Source organism: Mirounga angustirostris, unplaced genomic scaffold (assembly GCF_029215605.1).
Source record: "Mirounga angustirostris isolate CCGP_5_RB_7025 unplaced genomic scaffold, mMirAng1.0.hap1 SCAF_9, whole genome shotgun sequence".
NCBI classification, from domain to species: Eukaryota; Metazoa; Chordata; class Mammalia; order Carnivora; family Phocidae; genus Mirounga; species Mirounga angustirostris.
The window spans coordinates 34077769-34101104 of NW_026991717.1; the positions used below are offsets into that span (position 1 = coordinate 34077769).

General features: G+C 39.8%; 1 protein-coding gene across 4 annotated transcripts in view; it reads right to left on the reverse strand.

Moving 5' to 3' along the window:
* The window catches only part of BBS4 (Bardet-Biedl syndrome 4), a 59649-nt gene that overhangs the window by 10672 nt on the left and 25641 nt on the right, over window positions 1–23336 (reverse strand). For all 4 annotated transcript variants that reach the window (XM_064570181.1, XM_064570179.1, XM_064570182.1 and 1 more), the window contains exons 3-7: window positions 9145–9224; window positions 6328–6391; window positions 5007–5118; window positions 3968–4040; window positions 980–1033 (exon numbers count right to left, since the gene is read on the reverse strand). In XM_064570181.1, coding sequence (XP_064426251.1) covers window positions 980–1033; window positions 3968–4040; window positions 5007–5118; window positions 6328–6391; window positions 9145–9224 — 383 coding nt within the window. The remainder of the gene's footprint in view (window positions 1–979; window positions 1034–3967; window positions 4041–5006; window positions 5119–6327; window positions 6392–9144; window positions 9225–23336) is intronic.

Consider the following 23336-nt stretch of genomic DNA (forward strand, 5'->3'; position numbering starts at 1 on the left):
CACCACTGATGAACTGCACAACCTTCCCCGGAGTGGACCTCATTTTCCTCACCAATAGTTGATAAATGAATGAACGCACTGTTCTCCTTTATTCACTCAACATGTATCCATTGAGTACCTACTGTTCTAGGTACTAGGGATACGAAAGCTAACAAAACAAATTCCTTGCCCTGGAAGAGCTTTATCCTAATCGATGATCAAAAGGGCTTTAAGTCATTCATTGATTCAACAAGTATTTACATCAATGTCAAGTATTATATTTGTTAGCTTTACAGTAAAATATAATTCTCCTTCTTTTCAGTACAGGTCTGACCAAAGACCAATCCCACCTCTCCCGTGGCTCAGAATAATCCTATGAATAGAAATGCACATGCTTGGAATATTCTCTGAGGAGAAAACTCTCCTAAGCAAGCATATAACACTATAGATCTGCCCAGGAAACCTAAGGAGACCCATTAAAAATATAAGTTCTTACACGGAAAATAATGTTAAAAACAGTAACTGTCAGAAATCAGATCCACTTAAAACTTAAATTCATTTCCAATAACCTTAAAAACTAAAATCAGTTGCCGTGAGACCATAAAATAGCTCACACAGTCATGATTACACTTTTAAGACCTAAGGGTTCACTTTTTGATATCTAAGTTTTATCAAACATGTTTCTATACTGGAAAATTACAGTGGGGATGGAAGAGAAGAGAGGAGAGAAGCGATTCGACTGCAATTCCCTCATCATATTTCTAGAGTCTGTCATTTTCTTGCTAAAATCAGAAAAGAAAAAGAAAAAAAAAAAAGCAGATGGATGAAAAATGAGAATAAATACGGGGATAAAGGTATGGCCCTTTCCATTTTTGCTGCCAAGATCTCTACAAGCACTGCTCAGGAACGACACACCATGAGGGATGGCACCTCCGCAGCGAGCAGCCCGCGGTGCGCCCCCAGCCCGGCGCCCAACCGCCACCACCACTCCACACAGTACCTTACTGAACTGTTTCAGATAAATGTAGCAGACTCCCACGTTGTGACAGATCTCCTACACACGGAAGAGAGCACAGGTGTAAACTCCGCAGTTACTACCAGAATGACACGAAAGGCATCTAGACTGTTACTGTCCAGCAAAGCTTACATTTTAAGTGGCACTACAGGTAGTTTTTTACAAGATTTCATACTTAAATACACTTAATTCTATAAAATGGGCTCTTTAATATTAAAAACTCAGATTATAAGAGAGAAAATCAGAATGAACAGGTAATCTTCCTGGATCTCAGAGGCACACACCCAGCCCCAGGCCTGCCTTCTCTAAGAGCTGCCCCCTGCCCTCCTCTCAGAAGACATTGCCCACAGCCCCTGCTCCACCCCTAAGTGTGTGTGTGTGTGTGTGTGTGTACCAGATTCCTTCTCCTAGGAATCTGGGACTTGACCAGGTGGTGTGGACTCGGGGACCGACAACAGCATCTGGAGGCCGCTGAGGCGGAATACATGTCATTGAAGCCAATCTGCTGAAGTCTACAAACCCTGGCCCACAGCCCAAATCCATCCTCTGCTTTTCTTGTAAATAAAGTTTTACTGGAACACAGCCACGACGACTTGTTACACATTGCCTACAGAACTTTCACACTAGAACTTTAGAGTTAAGTAGCTGCAGTAGAGACTGTATGAAGCCACAAAGCTTAAAATACTCACTAGGCCCTTTACAGAAAGTTTGCCAACGGCTGACCTACAAAAAGAAAAAAACTGAAGCAGAAATGCAGAGTAGGCTACCTTGGTTACTAACAGCTTTCCAGTTCTAGTTCACCTTGAGTTCTAGAGAATCTCTCAAGTTCCCTTATACTGAATCTCCCTTTATTAGCAGCAGCTTCAGAGAAAGGAGGAAGCAAGGGTGAGGGAAGTGCTCTATGGAAACAGTGAGGACTTTCTGTTAGTAGTGGAGAGGTGTGGAAGCACATTTAGACCCAGAAGTGTCCCTGTCGGGCAAAACACGGGCCCCAGGACTCAGAGACAAATGGTTTAAAATGTGTTCCAAGTCTCCTAAAATAACAAAATAGGGATCATTGATGGAGTACCTACTTCACATCAGGCTCTATGCCAGATGGCTTTCATATATGTATTACTTTAATTTCCCCAGCAAATCTGAAACACAGGTATAACAATTCTGATTTGAGAGAGAAGAAAATTGAAGGTCAGAGAGGTTAAATAGTTTGCCTAACTTGAGACAAAGTGTCAGCACTAGGATTTTTTTTCTTTTTTTAGGTCTAAATCTTCAGAAGAATTTCAACTATACATAAATGTAGACAGAAACACCATGGACTCATCACTCTGTCCCAACAACCATCCAATCCATACTCCCATCTACCCCACTACTTGACAAAATGCCAGCTAGCATAACATCCACAAACATTTTATTATGTATTTCTAAAGGACAGGTCTTTTTTTTTTTTTTTAACTACCTACAATTCCATTATCATACCTGAAAAAAAAATAACTGCTTATATCAGACATTGAGTCATGTTCAAGAAGCGTAAAACCTACAAATTTTTTTTTTAATTTTATTTATTTATTTGAGAGAGAGAATGAGATAGAGCATGAGAGGGGGGAGGGTCGGAGGGAGAAGCAGACTCCCTGCTGAGCAGGGAGCCTGATGTGGGACTCGATCCCAGGACTCCAGGATCATGACCTGAGCCGAAGGCAGTCGCTTAACCAACTGAGCCACCCAGGCGCCCCCCTAGCATAATGTTTTAAAGATTCATCTATGCTGCAACATGTATACAGACGTCATTCTTTTTTAAGGCTGAATGATACTCCACTGTATGTGTATCTCACATTTTGTTTATCCACTCGTCTGTTAATGGACACAGACAGGTGGTTTCCAACTTCAGGCTGTTGTAAATAATGCAAAACAAAGAGAGGAAGGAAAAGGTAATTCTGGAAGGCAGAACAAAACTTAGAGAGTCAGAGACATGGAGAGGCTATGTCCCTTAATGTACAGCAGAAAGGCAAGGAGGGGGAATATGTGAGATACAAGTTAAGAGCCACAGGAAACAAGTACAGAACATGTTTAATACAGTGGAAAACAGTGTGGCACATGCCGCTGCTTAATATCCACTCTCCCTGTTGTCCTTCCTAAAAGACCCTAACTTTGTTTAGAGTGTCAATGTGTCCAACGTAAAAACTACACGTCCCAGCTTTCCTTAAAGGGGTGGGAATGGTTGATATCACACAAGTGGCAGTCTCTTGGGGATTTCTGGGAAAGCTATACTTTCCTAATATAGGCTGTCTTTTTCTCTTTGTTGTTTCCTTTTTCTCCCTGCCTGGAATGATGATGTGATCTTAGAGCTGCAGCAGACGACTTGTGAACATGAAGAAAAAGCCTCAGTCTTGACATCCTTGGACCACCAAGTCAATGTTGACAACTACTCACCTGGATCGGTTTCGTGAGAAAAAATAAACCCCTAATTGGTAAAGCTAATGTTTAGTCAGAATTTTTATTGCAGTTATAATCCCTGACTGATACAAAGGGATAATGGAGGAGAAGAAAAAAAAAAAATCAAAGAACTACTCAAAGAAAACTTCCCTGACCCAAAATAGGGCAAGGATCCTTAGAGAAAAGCCAACTGAGGGTGTACAGATGAGGGGGAAAAAAAGAAAAGAAACACTTCTAGACAACAATGATTGATATTTCAGAACTCCAATGAAAAAAATCCTCAAAGCTTCTAGAGAGGAAAGTGGAGTTATCAACAAGAGTCAGACTGGTAAGACACTGCCCGAAAACCAGGCAGCAATGTCTGCTAAGTTATGAGGCAACATGACTTTGATCTTATGCTTAGTTAAATCATCAATCAAGGGTGAGGATAAAATAAAGACATTTTGGGCATGTAGGGTATTCAGTAGCCATAACAAAAGACAGCCATATGACAAATGGAACCATTAGCACATCACTAATAACAAAAACTTCAAGTTCTCTACTCACCCAATCTTTCTGGTTAAGTTTAGCTGCTTCATTATATACTTCAATGGCAGCTTTATGTTTTCCCAAAAGAAATCTGTGGAAGAGATACATTTTCTTTAATTATTAACTCAAAGCTTTTACAGGACTAACTCCACTAGTCCCTCATTTGACTAATATTCCATCCAGGAGAGAATTCTGGAAGCCTCTTCCCTATTAGCCAGCTGTGCTGTTTTGGCGAATGAGGCTGGCATATATCAATAACAGAAGCTCTTTTGGTAGGAGCTGCACTAATCGCTGTCCCTGGGTCTTGGTCTCACTCTACACCAAATTTAGTGAAAGTCTTCTGTAAGTTATTTTCTGCAATGTACCACAAATGTAGAACAAAAAAGAAACAAGCTTATATATATATACCAGTTAAGCAAGAGCTGCCAGCATTCATCATCACCATCTACTTAAGGGACATCCCCTCCCCTTCCAAGACTAAATCTCTTGCCTTGATGTTGGATCACAGTTCTAAAAGAGAGGCAAAGGCAATCAGGGCCTCTATGCAAAGACAGTGCAAGTATGACAGTAGGTAAGAAAGTGGGGATGGGAACTCCATGGATACTTTATGGCTCAGGAGTAGAAAAACTATCGGTGTACCTAACAGCGTATAAAGACTAGAGGTTGACTATATCCAGGAACTGTCAGGACATCCACTCAACAAACACTTACAAAACTTACTATGTCAAGTATTATACTACGTGTTGGAACAGCAGATGAAAGAAATTTTACGGGTTGCCAGTAAGATTAGGGGACTGAGAGAACAAGATGTCACTATTTGTATGATAAACAGTATCAGGCTTTCCCCATCACACTACACTACACAATGCTTGAAATACTCATTGTTAACTCATTTTCTCAAATTTCAAAATCAATCCACTCTTTAAAGTGAATCCCATTGAGCAACTCTCCCTCTATGTATCAGGCTGATCAGGCTGCCAGAAGCAGCCTCTGCCTGAGAATGCATTCTACAGTGTTCTCTGGAGTGCCCCGGGGCTTGCAGGCAGCAAATACTCACAAAGATCTGGCCACCTGCTTGAGGTTATCAGCACACTGAGGGCTGAGAACAGCACAGGTCTGAAAGAGTTCTAGGGATTCTTGGATATTTCCTTCCAGGCGAAATATTAATGCTGCCAAGAAACAGAAACACAGAAAAAATCATCACATTCTGGGGAGAACAGAGTCTGGTATCAGAAAAATTGGAGAAGAGGGAGTTAAGAAATCATACCAAAGAAATCCTTTGGATAATTCTAGCTTTAACACAATCAGATATGACCTCAGGTAGGCTGAAACAAGTAGCAAAGTTGTTAACGATCTAAAACTTTTTTTAATAAGATAAACCGATCTACTCCATTCCCAGCATCCACCATGCAGATAACCAGGTGCCTTGAAAATTATCCCACAAATTCTTCATAATAAGGACATTCCTGGGCTTCCCCATCAAACACTCTATTCATCATGATAATCCACACTTCCAACCACCTCCATCCAGCGGTTTCCAGAGAATACCCAAACAGGGAAAGTGCAATCAAGAAGATTCTGGCTGCGAATGAACTAATATTTTGGACTTGGCTTTCAGTATAGCAACCAAACTGAATCAGTAATTTTTCCCAGGCTTAAGTTTTTAGAAGAATTTACATGTTTAAGTATTATGAGGCACTGAGAGTCCGGAACTTGTAATATTGGGAATAAAAGAGCATTTTTTTTTTTTTTGCCATGATATCCTAGATGTGTCAGTATCTTACAAATTATGTCAGAAAATTGTATATTAATCTGAAGGCTACCAATCCAATGAGTGGTAAACAAAACCATTCATTTACACCAAAGAATCAAAAGGAAAGTTCCTAGAAAAACTAAAGATGCTAAAGAGTAAAATTTCAGTCAGTGGTTCCTATATTTGGTTTCTGATAAATTTCATCTATTCTCTGCTTTACCCTCTATACCTCTAGGTTTCTTCCCTTCATCCTAACACCCTTATAAAAAATCCTCAAGCCTTTCCTCATCTCTTTTAGCCTGACTACAAGGAGCCCTTCCAGAAGCCCCTTCTGGACTTGAAGCTGCTGCCTGAGACAGGGACCCTAACATGCACTCTGAAAACACTAGCCAGACACTAGAGAATGGGGGGGAAGGACAGCAGCAAATTTTTTTAACAGAATCTGTCATTTCTGATGTCAAATCCCACACAAGAATTATGTTCTGATTTCAAACAACATAATACTCAATAAGACCTTTGTAGAACATTTGGAACTTAAAGTGCTTCATAGGTAGTTTGCTCTTCTTTCAGAACCTAGGCAAAGTATTCATTTCTCTAGCAAGAAGAGAAGAAATACATGTCTTACCTTGGACATAGATAGCATATTCACATAAGCCCTGAGTCTCCTGAAGTTGCTCCTTGATAACAGCCTGAAAGAGGAAGAAAAATACTTCTGAGTAGCAGTTCGGAGCCTTGAAGTGTTTTTAAGAAAAGGTAGACATTGGCTGTGAGACAGGAGTCCATCAAAATCCTAGAGGAGAACACAGGCAGCAATCTCTTTGACCTCGGCCACAGCAACTTCTTACTAGACACGTCTCCAAAGGCAAGGGAAGCAAAAGCAAAAATGAACTATCGGCACTTCATCAGGATAAAAAGCTTTTGCACAGCAAAGGAAATAATCAACAAAACTAAAAGGCAACCTATGGAATGGGATAAGATATTTGCAAATGTCTTATCAGATAAAGGGCTGGTATCTAAAATCTATAAAGAACCTATCAAAACACCCAAAACACAAAAAGTCTAGTCAAGAAACGGGCAAAAGACATGAACAGACATTTCTCCAAAAGACATCGAAATGGTCAACAGACATATGAAAAAAATGCTCTACCTCACTCAGCATCAGGGAAATACAACTCAAAACCACAATGAGATACCAGCTCACACTGGTCAGAATGGCTAAAATTAACAACTCAGTAAACAACAGATGTTGGTTGGGGAACCCTCTTACACTGCTGGGAATGCAAACTGATGCAGCTACTGTGGGAGACAATATGGAGGTTCCTCAAAAAGTTACAAAATAGAGCTATCTATGACCCAGCAATTGCATTACAAGGTATTTACCCAAAGGATACAAATATAGTGATTCCAAGGGGCACCTGAACGCCAATGTTTATAACAGCAGTGTCCACAATAGCCCTATAGAACAGGGGTCAGCAAACTATGGGCTACAGGCCAAATCTGAGCCATACAGTCTGTTTTTGTAAAGCTCCCAAGCTAAGAGTAGTTTGCATATTTTTAAAGGGTTATAAAAAAATAAGAGAAGATGAGGAATATAAAACAGAGACTGTGGCCTACAAAGCCCAAAATACTTACCATCTGGCTCCTTACAGAAAAAGCTTGCCAACCCTTATCTAGAATCCAGGCAAGCTAAGGAAAATATGAAAAGATTTCCAGGCATCACTGTAGATGCTAGGGGCTCTCTGATAGCGAAACACAGGCTCTACCTTCCTCCTGTGACAGGCTAAGCTCAGGATGAGATAGGAGTTCAGAGAACAAGCACCCGAGTCTAACTTAGAGACTCAAGGAAGGCTTTCTGGAATCAACAGTTTTAAAATCCTGTGTTGGCAGGGGTTGGAGGAGAAGCTGAGGTGGCTAAGAGTCAGGGAGAAAAGGGCTTCAATGCCATGCTAAAAAAGTTGAGAGCAGGGGCGCCTGGGTGGCTCAGTCGTTAAGCGTCTGCCTTCGGCTCAGGTCATGGTCCCAGGGTCCTGGGATCGAGCCCCGCATTGGGCTCCCTGCTCAGCGGGAAGCCTGCTTCGCCCTCTCCCACTCCCCCCGCTTATGTTTCCTCTCTCGCTGTCTCTCTCTCTGTCAAATAAATAAATAAGATCTTTAAAAAAAAAAAAAAGTTGAGAGCAACGAGAGAATCTTGGTAAGTTTTAAGCAGGAAGTAACCTGATTCTACTTGCTTAATAGAAAAGTCGTTTTTGGAGCACTGCTGAAAACAGATGGGAAGGAGGCAAGGTTGGTTTAAGAATCCTCACAGTTATTTAAACAAAAATGATGGAAATTAACTAAGGCCTGGAGAGAGAAGAAAGTGGACAGTTTCAAGGGGTAGTAGACAGGCTCTCCAGAACGTAATGATTATCTGTAATATATTAGGGACAGTGGGTCAGGGGATTCTGACACAGACAGATGGTACCTATCCCTGCAATAGGGTACAAGAGAAGGAATAGGTTTGGAGGAAAGCAGATAAATTCAGCTACACGAAAAGCTGAATGTGAAATGCCTGTGAAGAATCAGTAAGCATCAGCTTGGTCTGAAGACCAGGAGGAAATGCATGAAATGCACAGAGAAAATGGTCAAGGATAGGACCTAGGAACATCCCCAACTCTTAAGAAATAAAGGAGGAAGAGAAGCCAAAAATAGGAAACAGAAGAAGTTGTCAAAAAAGGAAAAGGGAAACAAGAAAAGGATAATATCATAGAAGGGAAGAAAGAAACCTTCTAAGATTCATGCTGGTACTAAATATTGCTAGTTCTGTGCTGCCATAGGCACAAATGCCACAGTTCAAAATTTAAAACCACAGCCTTAGAAGCATACAAAGTTCCAAATGCCAAAAAGAATATGAAGGCTATATCTGGCATGTTAATACTACTGTCTGTCAGCAAGTATGTATCAAAGATACAGTACAGAGAAAAAGGAAATACAAAGTTTTTAAATATACAAATGATGATCAAGTTCACCATAATAAGAGAATTAATGAAATTTCATTTTTCACCTATCCAGAGATCAAAAAATTAAATACTATGCTTGTTGAACATTTGCCATCCACCAAGGACCAACAAGTACCAGACAGCAACTGCTCCTTCACCCTGGTCTTAAAATGAGAAGACACATGGGACACACCTGAACCTGACCCCCAGCCTATAGTCAGACCCAGCCAAGCCACAGCCAGTCTGAAGAGCCATGGGCAATAATTGTCTGCTGTTGGAAGCCACTGAAATTCTGAGGTTGTTAAGCAGCATTATCATGGCAAAAGCTAACCAATACACAAAGTGTGTGAAAACAGGAACTCATATATTATCAGTGGGATCTAAACTGCCACAAATCTGTGTGACACACTCTGTTAGTTGCCTAACAAAGCCTGCCTCTCATGGTCTGTATCATTACAATTGCTCACCTTGCATGCCTCATAATCCTTCCGGATATAGTGGAGATGTATCAACCAGTTCTGCTTCTCCAAAATCGGAAACTCTTGAGCTGGGCAACATATTTTGACAAAACAAACAACATCGTCGTTATTAGATTTTCTCCTTAAGCACTGTGCTCACATTTAACTACAAGCATACTGCAGTATCACATTAAATTCTTCATGCTGCTGCCCACAAGAATATCATGCACCAAAAATGTGTAGATTTTTAAACTAAGAGATACTTGTTCTACTATTACACATTGAATATATGCTTCTCCTCAGTTTTTGTAGCTTATCATGTCAGTTTCTCAGATCATAACTTGGCCTGAAAAAAATAAAATCATTCTTCGTCTCTTCTCTTTCTCTCTCCCTGGTTATTGAAGGTGAATAAGATGACTCTCTAAAGGATATTTCAGGAATATTACCAACAAAAAAATACATAACACAGTTAACGTCCCATCTGATAGATCAGAGGACCAAAAATAGTAAACACAGTCCTTGCAATAGGAAGGTAAAACATACTGCTACCCAGGAATGAGAAGGCAACAATGACAAAAAAATCTATTGGAGTCACTGAAACGATTTATGATAAACCACAAAATGAGTTACTATTCCTTTGAATTCAAAAGTTTAAAAATATGGGTAAAAATTCATTAAGAAATTACTTTTCTGTGGGAAAAAAAAGAAAAAGGTTCACACCAACCTCAGAACAGTGGTGAGGAAGGGGGAGAAAGGAAAATTAAAAAGACTTCAGGGGCACATGTGTGGCTGAGTTGGTTAAGCATCTGACTCTTAATTCTGGCTCAGGTCATAATCTCAGGGTCATGGGATCCAGCCCCACATGGGGTTCTGCACTAGGTGTGGAACCTAAGATTCTCTCTCTCCCTCTGCCCCTCCACACCCCCGTCTTTAAAAAGGGGGGGGGGGAGAGACTTTAGATCTTTAATGCTTTAATTTCTCAAAAAAATAAAAATCTCTGAAGGATACATGACTAAATGTTTTTATTTATTAAATCTGGCCAGCGAGTATATGGAGGTTCATATTTTTTTATGCACTTTAATACATATTTGAAATATTCCCTTTTAAAAATGCAGAAGAAAGAATACAGCAGGAAACAAGATGGAAATTATTTCTAATAATTTGTAATCATTTGTTCTATAACCCTACAAGATACATTACCAGAAAACCTAAGACATACAGGTCCATAAAGTAACAGGAAGGAAAAAAAGCTTACTGTGACCCAGCGCCAGCGGAGCCGGAACACAATAGGGAATATCAATGGAATTTATAAGATACAATTATGAGAGAAAGCATGGGTATGGTTTTCTAGGCCAGAAGGAAGGGGGAAAAAAAGGTAAAATGTTAAGCAATTGACTATCTTCCAATAACCCATACTCTGAGTGGGACCACCCTTCTTCTAGTCAGCAAGGGCCTATGTGAGGTTCTTTGATGACTTTTGTTTCCTTCCTTCTCTTTCCTCAAGCCCCATCAGTCATCAGATCTTAGCCATTCATGTTCTGCCTGACCACTTCCAGAATTAAATTTCCTATTAAAGGCCATACAAATCACTAAGCTTAGAGGTGGGTGTGGGTAGAGGGGTGAATACGCACACCCGCACGCATGTAAAGTGGGTAAAGAAATACACTGAAAGCGCAGTTCTGGGATTAGTGGCTTACTGAGTAATCTTGGGCCAAGTCTCATTTGTAGGGCCTACTGCTCTGTCATCTACCCTCTGAAGGGAAAGAGTAGAAGGAGACACTGAAACCTTTGAGTTTAAAATATCACTAAGTATCACCGCTTCTACAGCTTTAGGCTGTAGACAAAATTCATAAAATGCAAATCTGGGTTTTGCCACTATTAAAAATCTCACAATAAAAGATGAGTAATTTTTTCTGTTTCCTGGATGAAAAATGGAGAAAAAAATATTCAATTTGCAGGGCAGCTTAAGAGCCCAGAGGCTTATGAAAGGAAGACCTAGGGATTAGAAAAAGGGAAGGCATCATCAAAACCAAGGACTTAAGGTCATTTCACACTCCTGGAGATATAGTTTATCTAATGCTAAGAGAATTTTAGCTTCATCAAAGATTTTATAACTCATTTCAATGCCCCATAACTGTCCTATTACTGTATGATCTTGTATAATTAAAATAGAGACTCATTCATTCATTCACACCTACTATGTGCCAGGTACTGTTCTAGGCACTGAGGATACAAAAGGGAACAAAACTGACCTCCTGCCTTTAATCAGTAGGGACAGGGCTGGGGGGAAGTCAGAGAGTGCTAGCAGAAGGGATAGATGATAATAAAATAAGTTACATATGAGTGATATTTTTCTACAGAGAAAAAGCAGAGAAGAGGGACAAGGAGTACAGGGTAAGGGATTACACTTTTAAATAGAAAAGTCAAGGAATAAAATACCCTCACAGAGTTGGGAGGACTGAATGACAATATATATAAAGAGGTTCAATTTCTGGCACATAGTAAGTCCTAGAAGTGTAGCTGTTCTTACTGTTGTTTTTATTATCTGTATTTTTATTTATTTTTCAAAGATGAGGGAATTCTGGATGCCTTAGAAAGAGTCTATAAATCTTGAGTCTATAATTAGAATTTACCTGTAAATGTGTAAATTGAATTTCTTGTATTCCAAATCATTGCTCACTCCAATTCCCTACAAACAGGGGTACTGGTTCTTACATGCTTTCACAAGTATTATGAGAATTACCTACATGAAAGATCCTCTAAAAAAAAGACAGGCCTATTAGTAAAGGCAAAGTAGAGCCTCCTCTATTTTACAGCAGAGAAAGGTGGTCATCTCTGATGCTACACTTCGGGAGCCTCTATTACCACAGAGATCAGGCGGCCAGCTGATGAGACGAAGCAAGGTGATGCCTTTCAGCTGTTGTACAAATACCTCGTCCATATCTCCACTTCCCACACTGCCCCTCCACCATCATCGAGGCAGTACAGGTGAAAGGCTGGCAACCTGGCAACCATACTCCCTTGGCCCTTCTCTTCTCCTGACCCCATTCTACTCTTTTGTGACATCTCTCCTCTTTCTTTCCCCGTCTAGGGGTGCACCAGACTTCTATGTGAAACAATTACATAACCAAATATACATGACAATTGCAAGAATTCTCCCTTGTAATCTGCCCTAGTTGCCAAATTCTCTTAGTAATGGCCCTAACTCAAATTTTATATTACACTTTGATTAATGCTAGGGAATAACATCCTGGATATATGAAGGCTGAGCAGAAAATTATTGTGCTTTGAATTTTCAGTTGAAAAATTTTCTAAAATGACTAACACTTTTGTAAGTACATTATAAATGAAGCCTTTTTTCGTAAAGGATCTCTTCCAGGATGAGCACATAGCACATGGTTTTTATATGTAGAATTCCCATCCTGATTCAGTACCAGCCTTCTCGGGACCTACACCAAATTATTTAACTTCTCTGGGACTCCATTTTTCCCTCAATAATTTTCAGTGGAGGGTGCCTGGCTGGCTCAGTCCATTAAGGTTCTTCCTTCGGCTCAGGCCATGATCCCAGGGTCCTGGTATTGAGCCCGCATCAGGCTCCCTGTCTGCTTCTCCCTCTACCCCTCCCCACTGCTTGTGATCTCTCTCTCTCAAATAAATAAGCAAAATCTTTAAAAAATAATTTTCAGTGGAAAATTATGAAAAATCTGAAAGTGGCCATTCAATAAATGCTAATTTCCTCATATTATAATAGGACTTATAACACTTTTCTACCTCCATATATTATTTGGGACATTGAAAGATACAACAAATCTCCTGAGGCAAGGGAAACAAAAGTAAAAATAAACTACTGAGACTATATCAAAATAGAAAGTTTCTGGACAGCAAAGGAAACCAACAAAACTAAAAGACATGACAACCTACTGAATGGGAGAAGATATTTGTAAATGACATATCTGGTAAGGGGTTAGTATCCAAAATACATAAAGACCTTACACAACTCAACACCCCAAAAATAACCCAATTTAAAAATGGGCAGAAGACATGAACATTTTTCCAAAGAAGACATACAGATGGCCAACAGACACATGAAAAGATGCTTAACCTCACTCATCATCAGGTAAATGCAAATCAAAACCACAATGAGCTATCACCTCACACCTGTAAGAATCAACAACACAAGAAGCAACATGTGTTGGTGAAGATGTGGAAAAACAGGAACCCTTGTAAGCTCTTGGTAGGAATGCAAACATGCAGCCACTGTGGAAGACAGTATGGAGATTCCTCAAAAAATTAAGAATAGAATTACCATATGATCTAATAATTCCACTACTAGGTATTTACCCCCCAAAATACAGAAACACTAATTCAAAAAGATACATGCACCCCTATGTTTATTGCAGTATTTAAAATAGCCAAATTAGGGGCACCTGGGTGGCTCAGTCGTTAAGCGTCTGCCTTCGGCTCAGGTCATGATCTCAGGGTCCTAGGATCGAGCCCCACATCGGGCTCCCTGCTCCGCGGGAAGCCTGCTTCTCCCACTCCCCCCTGCTTGTGTTCCCTCTCTCGCTGTGTCTCTCTCTCTGTCAAATAAATAAATAAAATCTTTTAAAAAAATAAAATAAATAAAATATCCAAATTATGGAAGCAGCCCAAGTGTCCGTCAATAAATGGATGGGTAAAGATGTGGTATGTGTAGGTGTGTGTGTGTGTGTGTGTATGTATGTATACATACACACATACATATATATGATCGAGTATTACTCAGCCATAAAAAAGAACGAAATCTTGCCATTTGCAGCAACATGGATGGATCTAAAAAGTATAATGCTAAGTGAAATAAGTCATTCAGAAAAAGACAAATACCATATGATTTCACTCATTTGAGGAATTTAAGAATCAAAACAAAGGGGGTAAAAAAGACAAACCAAAAACAGACTCTTAACTACAGAGAGCAAACCAACAGTACCAGAGGAGAGGTGGAGGCGGATGGGGGATGAAGGTAAAGGGATTAAGAGTACACTTATCTTGATGAGCACTGAATAATATATGGAATTGCTGAATCACTATATTGTACTATATTATATGCCTGAAACTAATATAACACCTTATGGTAACTATACCGGAATTTTAAAAAAGAGGACAAATCTTGAAACAAATGTAAATTTAAGACATTTTTATTACTATCAATCTGAGCTTTGTATCAGTCAGGGTCTAACAAAGGAACTTGGAAACCACTTGAGAATTTAAAACAGAGGGATTTCAATGTAGTGAACAGGTGACGAAAGAAATGAGAGGCCCAACAGGGAATGATGGGGCAAATCAGAGGTTAGCATGGGAGCAAAAAGCCATTACCACCTGTAAGGAAAAGCTGAGGAAATGTGTTGCTGCCAGTATCCAAGGCTGAAGTTACCAGGAAGAAACTAAAAAGATGGCCTGACTGGCAGAAGCAACAGAAGAGATGCTTCCAGAGACCACCCACTCCTCCAACTTCCCCAAGCAGAGAGAAAGAGGAAAACCATGGGTTCTTCTTCCTCCTGCCCTCCAGTCTCCTTCCAGTTCCTCCCACTTGCTAATCCAGACAGAAACTGCTGACACAGGGGCCTGGTAAGGAAAGACGCCTACAAGGGTCAGCTCTTCACAGCAAAGAAGGGAAAGGTGAGGAATGGATCTAGGAGCAAACAGGCCCAGGATCAGCAGAAACATCAACTCTGTTCATAAATGATGACAGAGGAGGAGGAGGAGACTGGACCAAGTCAGTACCCACCCCACGATAAATGCAGAAGCTGGCTTTTAAAAGTTATTATTCTTAAATTATTTGCTATCCAACTTGTTTGCTTCTTGTGAGCTTAAAATAAATGAGGAAGAAAGAAAAAGTCATATAAAAAGATCAATTATGGATATCCTATTTTACTTCCTCAAATCAAAATTTAACAATTACGTTTATCCTTTTCAGGGTGTGTGGGTGTGTATGTATCCTCCCATGTGTATTTATAAATTTTTATTATTTATATATTTACATGAATTACTTAGATATATTCTATAAGCATACAGAATATGTAATTTATTTATATATATATTTTATATATATCTACCAAAGTGTTTTTCTCCCCTATTTGTCCACTGAATGGCCCTATGAGACTAGTGAGTTCTATAACTCATGGACTATTCCAACATTGCAGATGAGGAAATTAAGACTCCAGAGGCTAAGTGATTTGCTCACATTCACCAGCTAATTAATGAATGAGGCAGGGCTATAATCCAAATCTCCACACTCATTAAACTACACCAAGCTTCTTCCCAATCACAAAAGACTTTCCAATTTTAAAATGTGTTTGTGCTGTCACCTAGATATAGCTTAGCAACACAAAATTAAATAAGATTTAAAAGTTTTTCTATGATAAGAAAAGCAGAAGAGGACTTTTTTTTTTTTTTTTTTTTTTTAAGATTTTATTTATTTGAGAGAGCGAGAATGAGAGAGAGAGAATACACGAGAGGGGATAGGGTCAGAGGGCAAAGCAGACTCCCTGCCGAGCAGGGAGCCCGATGTGGGACTCGATCCCGGGACTCCAGGATCATGACCTGAGCCGAAGGCAGTCACTTAACCAACTGAGCCACCCAGGCGCCCAAGGACTTTTTATTTTTAAGGAACTTCTATGCCTATATAAGCATGGGGGCAAATGCACACGTGTACATGCACACACAAGAGATTACACATATTTGGAAATTGTTTGCCTATATCTACTGAACCTAAATCTATCCTTCCCACTGACCAAGCAATCCCACTCTTAGGTACATGCGTGTACCCAAATAATTTCATGGTGGCATTATGCATAACACCTTAAAATTAAAGTATCCCAAATGTTCATCAAGAGTAAACTGAGGGCGCCTGGGTGGCTCAGATGGTTGAGCGTCTGCCTTCGGCTCAGGTCATGATCCCAGGGTCTTGGGATCGAGTCCCGCATCGGGCTCCCTGCTCCTTGGGAGCCTGCTTCTCCCTCTGTTTCTCTCTCTCTCTCTGTCTATCATGAATAAATAAATAAAATCTTTAAAAAAAAAAAAAAAAAGAGTAAACTGAATAGGGGAACCTGGGTGGCTCAGTCGGTTAAGCATCTGCCTTCAGCTCAGGTCATGATCCCAGAGTCCTGGGATCGAGCCCCGCATCCGGCTCCCTGCTCATCAGGGAGTCTGCTTCTCCCTCTCCCTCTCCCTCGGCCCCTTTCCCCGCTGGTGCGTCACTCTCTCTCTCATAAATAAATAAAATCTTAAAAATAAACAGAGTAAACTGAATAAACTAGGGTATAGCCTCACAGTGGAATACTATATAACAAATGAAAAAGATATAAAAAGATATTTTTTAAGTACATACTGAATGATTCTGTTTATATTAAGTTCAAAGCACAGCAAAACTGATCTACATAATCTAAGTTAGATGTAAGTAACCACCTTTGGGAGGAGTAGTTAATGACTGGTAGGGGGCACGAGGGAGGCCTCGGGGATGCTGATGATGTTCTATATCTTACTCAAAATGGATATATGAATACATTCACCTTGTGAAAATTTATTGGGCTATACAATTAGGATTTATGCACTTTTCTTTGTATACTATGTATTGATTAAAAAAAAGTGTCAGGAATCAAATTAAATACATCCTCCACCAAAAGAATTAATTTCTACAAAACCAGTACAGAAGAGGAGGGGGCACACAACTCAGTCTGCAACTAAGGGTAAAATTCTCTAGACAAGACATAAAAGGCATTAATCATAAAAGGAAAAAACTTATAAATCAGCCTCATCAAAAGTAAAACTTCTAAAAATTAAAATCATCAAAAAATGCATTAAGAAAGTGAATAGGTGGGGTGTCTGGGTGGCTCAGTTGGTTAAGCATCTGCCTTCAGCTCAGGTCATGATGCCAGGGTCCTGGGATCGAGCCCCGCATCGGGCTCCCTACTCCGCGGGAAGCCTGCTTCTCCCTCTCCCACTCCCCCTGCTTGTGTTCCCTCTCTCGCTGTGTCTCTCTCTGTCAAATAAATAAATAAAATCTTTAAAAAAAAAAAAAGTGAATAGGTAAGAATCAGTCTGGGGGAAAAATCGTAATACATAAAACAGACAAAAGAACCTGTACCCCCAATACAGAATTCTTACAAATCAGTAACAAGAAAACAAATAATCCAGGGCGCCTGGGTGGCTCAGTTGGTTAAGCGACTGCCTTCAGCTCAGGTCATGATCCTGGAGTCCCTGGATCGAGTCCCGCATCAGGCTCTCTGCTCGGCAGGGAGTCTGCTTCTCCCTCTGACCCTCCCCCCTCTCGTGTGCTCTCTCTCAAATAAATAAATAAAATCTTAAAAAAAAAAAAAGAAAAGAAAACAAATAATCCAATTTAAAAACAGGTAAAAGCCTTGAATATTTCCTTCACAAAAGAAATGACCAGTAAGTATATAAAAAAGTTGTCAACATCACCAGTCATAAAGATAATGCAAATTAAAGTCACAATAAGAGACTAGAACATATTTACCAGCATGTCTAATATGAAAAAGACTGACAGTACCAAAGAATTTATAGCAACCAGTCTGGCAGTCTCTTATAAAGCTAAAACATACACTTTCTATATGACCCAGCAATTTCAGTCCCTAGGTACTTACTGTCCAGAAATGAAAACACATGCCACCCACACACAAAAAGATATGTAAATGAATGTTCACAGAAGCTTTTACATAACAGTCAAAAACTGGAAACAACACAAATGTTCATCAATAGGAGAATGGATAAACTCGGATATATTAGGTCATACAATGGAGCATCAGACAGTACTTTTAAAAAATAAAAAAATTAAAAACAACTGATACATTATAGCAACATGGATGAATCTCAAAAACATTGAGGAAAAGATACCTACAGCTAAATAGTACATATTATAGGGTTCCCCCTGTATGAACTTCAAGCACAGACAAAATTAATTCATAGAGCCAGAAATCAGAGTGGCTCCCCCTAGAGAACTGAAGGGAGGATTGATTGGAAAGGGGCGTGAGGAAACTTTCTGGGTGATAAAGATGTTTAGCTTGTTCTGAGTAATGATTACATGAGTATATATGTTTGTCAAAATTCAAGAGTTGGGCACTTAAGGGGCACCCGGGTGGCTCAGTCAGTTAAGCATCCAACTCTTGGTTTCGACTCAGGTCATGATCTCAGGGTTGTGAGATTGAGCCCTGAGTCGGGCTCCACACTGGGTGTGGAGCCTGCTTGAGATTCTCTTCCTCTCCCTCTACCCCACCCTCATGCACGCATTTTCTCTCTCTCTTAAAAAAAAGGGGGGAGGTTGGGTGGCACTTAAGATCTACAGATCTTACTAGCACTTCCATTTAAATTAAAAGTCAGCATTGTTCCTCAAAAAAAAAAAAAAAAAAAAATCAAACAGAATTACCATATGATCCCGCAATTCCACTACTGAGTATATACCCAAAAGAAATGAAAGCAGGGAGCCTGTTTCTGCATTTGCTGGTAAAGTACTTAGTCCTTCCAAGGAAGCTAAGGCCATGTTGGGGTAAAGCCCTCACTTCATCCTGCGAATAGCCCAGCAGCTGCCAGCCCAACACTTCACCTGCATCTCCTGGGCCCTCCTCCCGCACAATGATGAGGTGATGGTTACAGAGGTTAAGATCAATGCTCTCATTAACACAGCCAAAGTTATGCTGAACCTCTCTGACCAGGCTTGTGTACAAAGGCTCTGGCCATCATCCACACGATGTACAGAGCCTCATCTGTAGTGAAAGGGTGGTAGATCTGCCCCCTTCACCACTGCAGCCTCAGCTGAGGAGAAGAAAGTGAAGCACAGAAAGAAGAACCTGAGGAGTCTAACATGCACTTTGGTCTATTTGACTAAACCTCTAAACCTCTTTTATAACATGTTCAATAAAAAAGTGAACTCTAAAAAAAGAGAGAAAAAGAAAATGAAAAAAACAGGGACTCAGACAGACGCTTGTACACCAGTGTTCATAGCAATACTACTGACAACAGCCAGAAGGTGAATCAACTCAAATGTCAATCAATGACTGAATGGATAAACAAAATGTGGTATATACATACAATGGAATATTATTCAGCCTTAAAGAGGAATTAAATTCCGGGGCGCCTGGGTGGCTCAGTCATTAAGCGTCTGCCCTCGGCTCAGGTCATGATCCCAGGGTCCTGGGATCGAGTCCCGCATCGGGCTCCCTGCTCCGTGGGAAGCCTGCTTCTCCCTCTCCCATTCCCCCTGCTTGTGTTCCCTCTCTCGCTGTCTCTCTCTCTGTCAAATAAATAAAATCTTTAAAAAGAAAAAAAGAGGAAATTAAATTCCAACACATGTACAATATGGATGAACCCTGAAGACTGCATTATTGCTAACTTTAATAAGCCAGAAACAAAGGACAAATACTGTATGATTCCACTTATATGACATATACCTGGACAGATCAAATTCATAGAGACAGAAAGTAGAACAGTGTTGGATAAAGAAAATGTGACACATACACATACACACACACACACACACACACACACACAATGGAATATTATTCAGCCATAAAAAAAGAAGGAAATCCTGCCATTCAGGACATGGATGGACCTTGAGAACATTATGGTAAGTCAAGTCATAGAGAAAGACAAACTGTCTTTGATCTCACTGATATGTGTAATATAAAAGAAAAAAAAATCGAACTCATAGATATAGAGAACAGATTGGTGGTTGCCAGTAGTGGGGGTGGAGGGTGAGCAAATGCATGAGGGGAGTCAAAAGGTATAAACTTCCAGTTATAAGATAAATAAATTCTGGCATGTAACGTACAGCACAGTGACTAAAGTAAACAATACCGTAACCATATATCTGAAAGTTGCTAAGAGAAGAGATCTTAAAAGTTCTCATCACACACACACACAGAAATTTTGTAATTATATGAGGAGATAGATGTTAACTAAACTTACTGCTGTAATCATTTTGCAAAATACACATCTGTCAAATCATGTTGTAGGGCGCCTGGGTGGCTCAGTTGGTTAAGCGACTGCCTTCGGCTCAGGTCATGATCCTGGAGTCCCAGGATCGAGTCCCACATCGGGCTCCCTGCTCAGCAGGGAGTCTGCTTCTCCCTCTGACCCTCCCCCCTCTTGTGCTCTCTCTCTCTTTCATTCTCTCTCTCAAATAAAATCTTTTTTTTTAATATATTTTATTTATTTGACAGAGAGAGACACAGCAAGAGAGGGAACACAAACAGGGGGAGTGGGAGAGGGAGAAGCAGGCTTCCCACCGAGCAGGGAGCCCAACGTGGGGCTCAATCCCAGGACCCTGAGATCATGACCTGAGCCGAAAGCAGACGCTTAACGACTGAGCCACCCAGGCGCCCCAATAAATAAAATCTTAAAAAAAAAAAAAAAAATCATGTTGTACACCTAAAATTAATACAATATTATATGTCACTTATATCGCAATAAAACTGGAAAAAAAGAAAAAGAAAAAAGGAAAAAGAAAGTAGAATGGTCATTGCCAGGTGCTGGGAGAAAGGAGTAATGGGGAGTTATTGTTTAATGGGTACAAAGTTTCAGTTTGAGAAGATGGGAAAAGTTTGGAGATGGATGGTGGTGACAGTGGCAGAACAATGTGAATGTACTTAATGTCACAAACAGTACACTTAAAAATGGTTAAAATGATAAATTTTATGTTTTGTATATTTTACCACAATAAAAAAACATGCCAATGCTCAGCTCAATTTAATCAGTTGAGTGGTAGGGCAAAAGCCAGATTACAATAGACTAAGAAATTCTATTCTAAGATTATCTCTTCAAAAAGCAAATCAATAAAAGTCATTCACTATTACAGCAGAAATAGTGAAGTGAGATAACTCTTTATCCAAGATGCTGTGAGAGCAATTTCACGTGGATTGTAAACTGAATTAGATAACAACTAAATTACGTCCTAACTCTATAATTCTGTGTACACAAGAACTGAAATACAGGAAAAGGGAGTGGTATGAATGAAGTCAAAAGCATATTATCTATAACATCATCACTGGGAACCAAATATATAGATTGCAGTTAGTCTGTAGAAGAAACTGTTATACACAGAATAGAAAAGGACATATTTCCAGAATATCTGTAACATTCCGAACTCCACAACCTTTAAATTCTTTAATACTGACACATTATGGGGCGCCTGGGTGGCACAGTGGGTTGGGCTTGGTTTTGACTGGGGTCTGATCTCGGGGTCATGGGATCGAGCCCCACATCGGGCTCTGGTCTCAGTGGGGATTCTCTCTTCCTCTGCCCCTCTCCCTGCTCTAAAATAAATAAATAAATCTTTAAAAAAAAAAAAAGGAATTACTGACACATTAAAAATATTCTATGGAGGAGCACCTGGCTGGATAGTCAGTAGAGCCTGTCACTCTTAATCTCAGGGTTGTGATTTTAAGCCCCAAGTTGGGCATGGAGCCTACCTAAAATTTAAAAAAAAAAAAAAAAAAAAAATTTTTTAATTAAAAAAGAAAAAAAACTATGGAAGCACCCCAAATGTCCATCAACAAACTGATAAACAAAATGTGGTATATACATACAATGAAATATTATTCAGCTTTAAAAGGGAATGGAATCCTATACAACATGCTACAACACAGATGAAACCTGAAAACATTATGCTAAGTGGAATATAAGCAAGACACAAAAAGGCAAATACTATATGATTTTGCTTATATGAAATAACTAAAAGAGGCAAATTCAGAGAAACAGAAAGTAGAACAGAGGTTATCAGGGGTTAGAGGTGAGGAAGAAATGGAGAGTTATTATTTAATGGGTATATAGTTTTTGTATGTGGTGACAAAAGACAGTGGTGATGGTTGTACAAAACAGTGAATGCAATTAATGCCACTAAATTGTACATTTAAAAATGTTTAAAGAGGTAAATTTTATGTGACATATGTTTTGCCACAGTAAAAAAAAAGTCTTCTATTAAAACTCTGAAAGCGGGCGCCTGGGTGGCTCAGTCGTTAAGCGTCTGCCTTTGGCTCAGGTCGTGGTCCCAGGGTCCTGGGATCGAGTCCCACATCGGGCTCCTTGCTCGGCGGGAAGCCTGCTTCTCCCTCTCCCACTCCCCCTGCTTGTGTTCCTGCTCTCGCTATCTCTCTCTCTGTCAAATAAATAAAATAAATAAAAATCTTTAAAAAAAAAAAAACTCTGAAAGCAAACCTCAAGCTGAGACCAAGTTTCTCACAAGTAAATATATTGTCTCAGGTTGTAGACAAAACTCATCTGGGGCTATAGCCACCCCCAAATGGAAAAGGCCTCCAGTGGAAACTCCTTAAAGAAAATAATATACCCATGAAGTAAATCAATTCACTCACCTCAATGATGGATAGGGTCCTCAACTGAAAGCCAGAAGAAAGTCACCTGAGGTCATACCATAGGGAAAAATAAGAGGACTTAAGTAGCCCCATGTAGAATATTATTTTCTCAGAACCATCAAGTAATTCTGGTAAACAATTCCAAATAAGAAGTTCCTAGTTTGTGAAAAAGTCCAGATATATTTGCACAAAAATCCCAAGCAGAAAGTCATTTACCCCTTCCACAGTTGGCACTCACCATCCTCAAAACCAGAGTCAAGTGAGGATTATAAGCCTCTCAGGCCGAGGGGTAGGGTGTGGTTGGGGGACAGCATCCAAATCCAGACTCTGAGATTCTCAGTCAAAATGCCCTCAACTATTCCTCATTCAGATGAAGTCTTTCTGCTTGCTAATCCAACTTCTGTGTGAGTTCTTCATGTTAAATTTGTCAGCTTCCTGCCTTCTACTTCCAAGTGTCATACCGTTTAACCAGAGCAGTGGTTCTCAACTAGGAACAATTTTGGGCCCCAGAGACATATGGCAATATTTGGAGACGTTTGGTTGTCACAACTGGGCGCTACTAACTTGTACTAGGTAGAGGCTAGGGATGCTATTAGCATCCCACAACATATAGGTTAATCTCCCACAATAAAGAATTATCGTGCCCAAAATGTCAATACTGCCAAGGTTGAGAAAATCTGAACTACAGGTTAATAAGACACCCAAGGATTTCACAGTGAAATGTGAAAGCTTTTGTTCAAAATACTACTTTAATTTTTCAACTAAAGTTCATTAATTCTTAAGGCTGATATTTATCCTGTTTTCTTTATATTCCTTATATTTTCCAAATTTCTAAGATGAACT